At 45.2% G+C, this 1,421-nt stretch overlaps 1 protein-coding gene across 1 annotated transcript in view; it reads left to right on the top strand.

Annotated features, from left to right (window-relative positions):
• Positions 1–1,415, top strand: part of tgfb2 (transforming growth factor, beta 2) — a gene marked incomplete at its 5' end in the record, with an annotated part of 6,097 nt that extends 4,682 nt beyond the window's left edge. Inside the window, 2 exons of the mRNA XM_008305510.1 lie at positions 460–613; positions 684–1,415. Coding sequence (XP_008303732.1) covers positions 460–613; positions 684–842 — 313 coding nt within the window. The remainder of the gene's footprint in view (positions 1–459; positions 614–683) is intronic.
• Positions 1,416–1,421: the final 6 nt, after the last annotated feature.

Genomic DNA, 1,421 nt, shown 5'->3' with positions numbered 1-1,421 from the left:
TGATAAGCAGAGCAGAGAGAAGTCTGGAGACATGGAGATAGTTCAACATCTGCAGGATGAGGAGACCACATGAGCTCCATGGTTTAACATCTGAGGAAACATGTTGGACATGATGGTTCCAGGTTTTTACGTTTTTGTAAAATGTAAAAAACAAAGAAATTCAACATTCTCTGTGGTTCTGAGTTCTGCTGACAGAAGACGTCTCTGAGTTCTCTCTCCTCCTTCATGTTCTGGTTCCACAGAGCTGCAGGACTTTATGTTGAAGAGAAACATGAGCAAAAAACAACCAGAAACTGCTCAGAGGGTTGACTTGACTCAAGGACTGTGTGTGTTGATAGACATAAAGCTGTCTGATAACAGCTGATAACAATTCAAACATTCCGACTCTTCACCTGTTCAGGTGTGTTTTTGCTCCATCTTTAACAGTCAGAAACTTGATGCACCTTTATGTCTTTGTAGAAACGTTCAAGACAACTGCTGCCTGCGGTCGCTCTACATTGACTTTAAGAAGGACCTCGGCTGGAGGTGGATCCACGAGCCCAAAGGCTACGAGGCCAACTTCTGTGCAGGGGCGTGTCCTTACCTGTGGAGCGCTGACACCCAGCACTCCAAGGTACAGTAGACCAGGTGTGACCGCTCAGAGCCGAGTGCTGAGTCACAGTCTAAGCTCTGTTCTGTTCCAGGTGTTGGGTCTCTACAACACCATCAACCCCGAGGCGTCGGCGTCGCCCTGCTGCGTGTCCCAGGACCTGGAGCCGCTCACCATCCTCTACTACATCGGAAAGACCCCCAAGATCGAGCAGCTGTCCAACATGAAGGTCAAGTCCTGCAAGTGCAGCTAGAAGACCTCAGAAGACACAAACACGTTTAAACTGCAGCGGTGTTTCCACACAGCCAGAGGAGCTGCAGAATCAGAACCATCCAGAACATATTCTACATACAGGATCAGTGAGTCCTGACAGCAGAAACCTGACTCTGATTCCAGAACCAGTGTTTCTTCAGGTCATTTCTTCTGTAATGTTTGTCGTCAGAGCTGCTGTTTATCAACATGCAGCTTTTTCCCATCAGAGCCTCAGATCCTGGATCAGAACCAGTGCAGTGATTTGGTGCTGAAGGTTCTGATGAGGCCAAACAACCCAAAGCTGCAAAAACAAGAACATCTCGATATTTAAGAATTATTTTGTAGTAACTGAAAATGAAATTTCACGCATGACTCTGCAGCTTTAATGAAGCTCAGAGTTTAAAAGTGAACCACATCAGGTCCGAATGTGACTGGATGAACAAAACGGTTTAATTCTACATTTTAAAGGAAACTACGATGAATTTAATGGCATCAGCAGCATGAACTGAAGAAACCAAGACATGTTTGATCCTGTGCAGGTATAAAAACATTCAGGCTAATAAAACATAAGTTTCAGTTC

The sequence above is a fragment of the Stegastes partitus genome, unplaced genomic scaffold, assembly GCF_000690725.1.
Source record: "Stegastes partitus isolate 25-593 unplaced genomic scaffold, Stegastes_partitus-1.0.2 Scaffold2531, whole genome shotgun sequence".
Taxonomy (NCBI): Eukaryota; Metazoa; Chordata; class Actinopteri; family Pomacentridae; genus Stegastes; species Stegastes partitus.
Note: the sequence above shows the minus strand (reverse complement) of the source record. Positions and strands in the feature narration are given on the sequence as shown.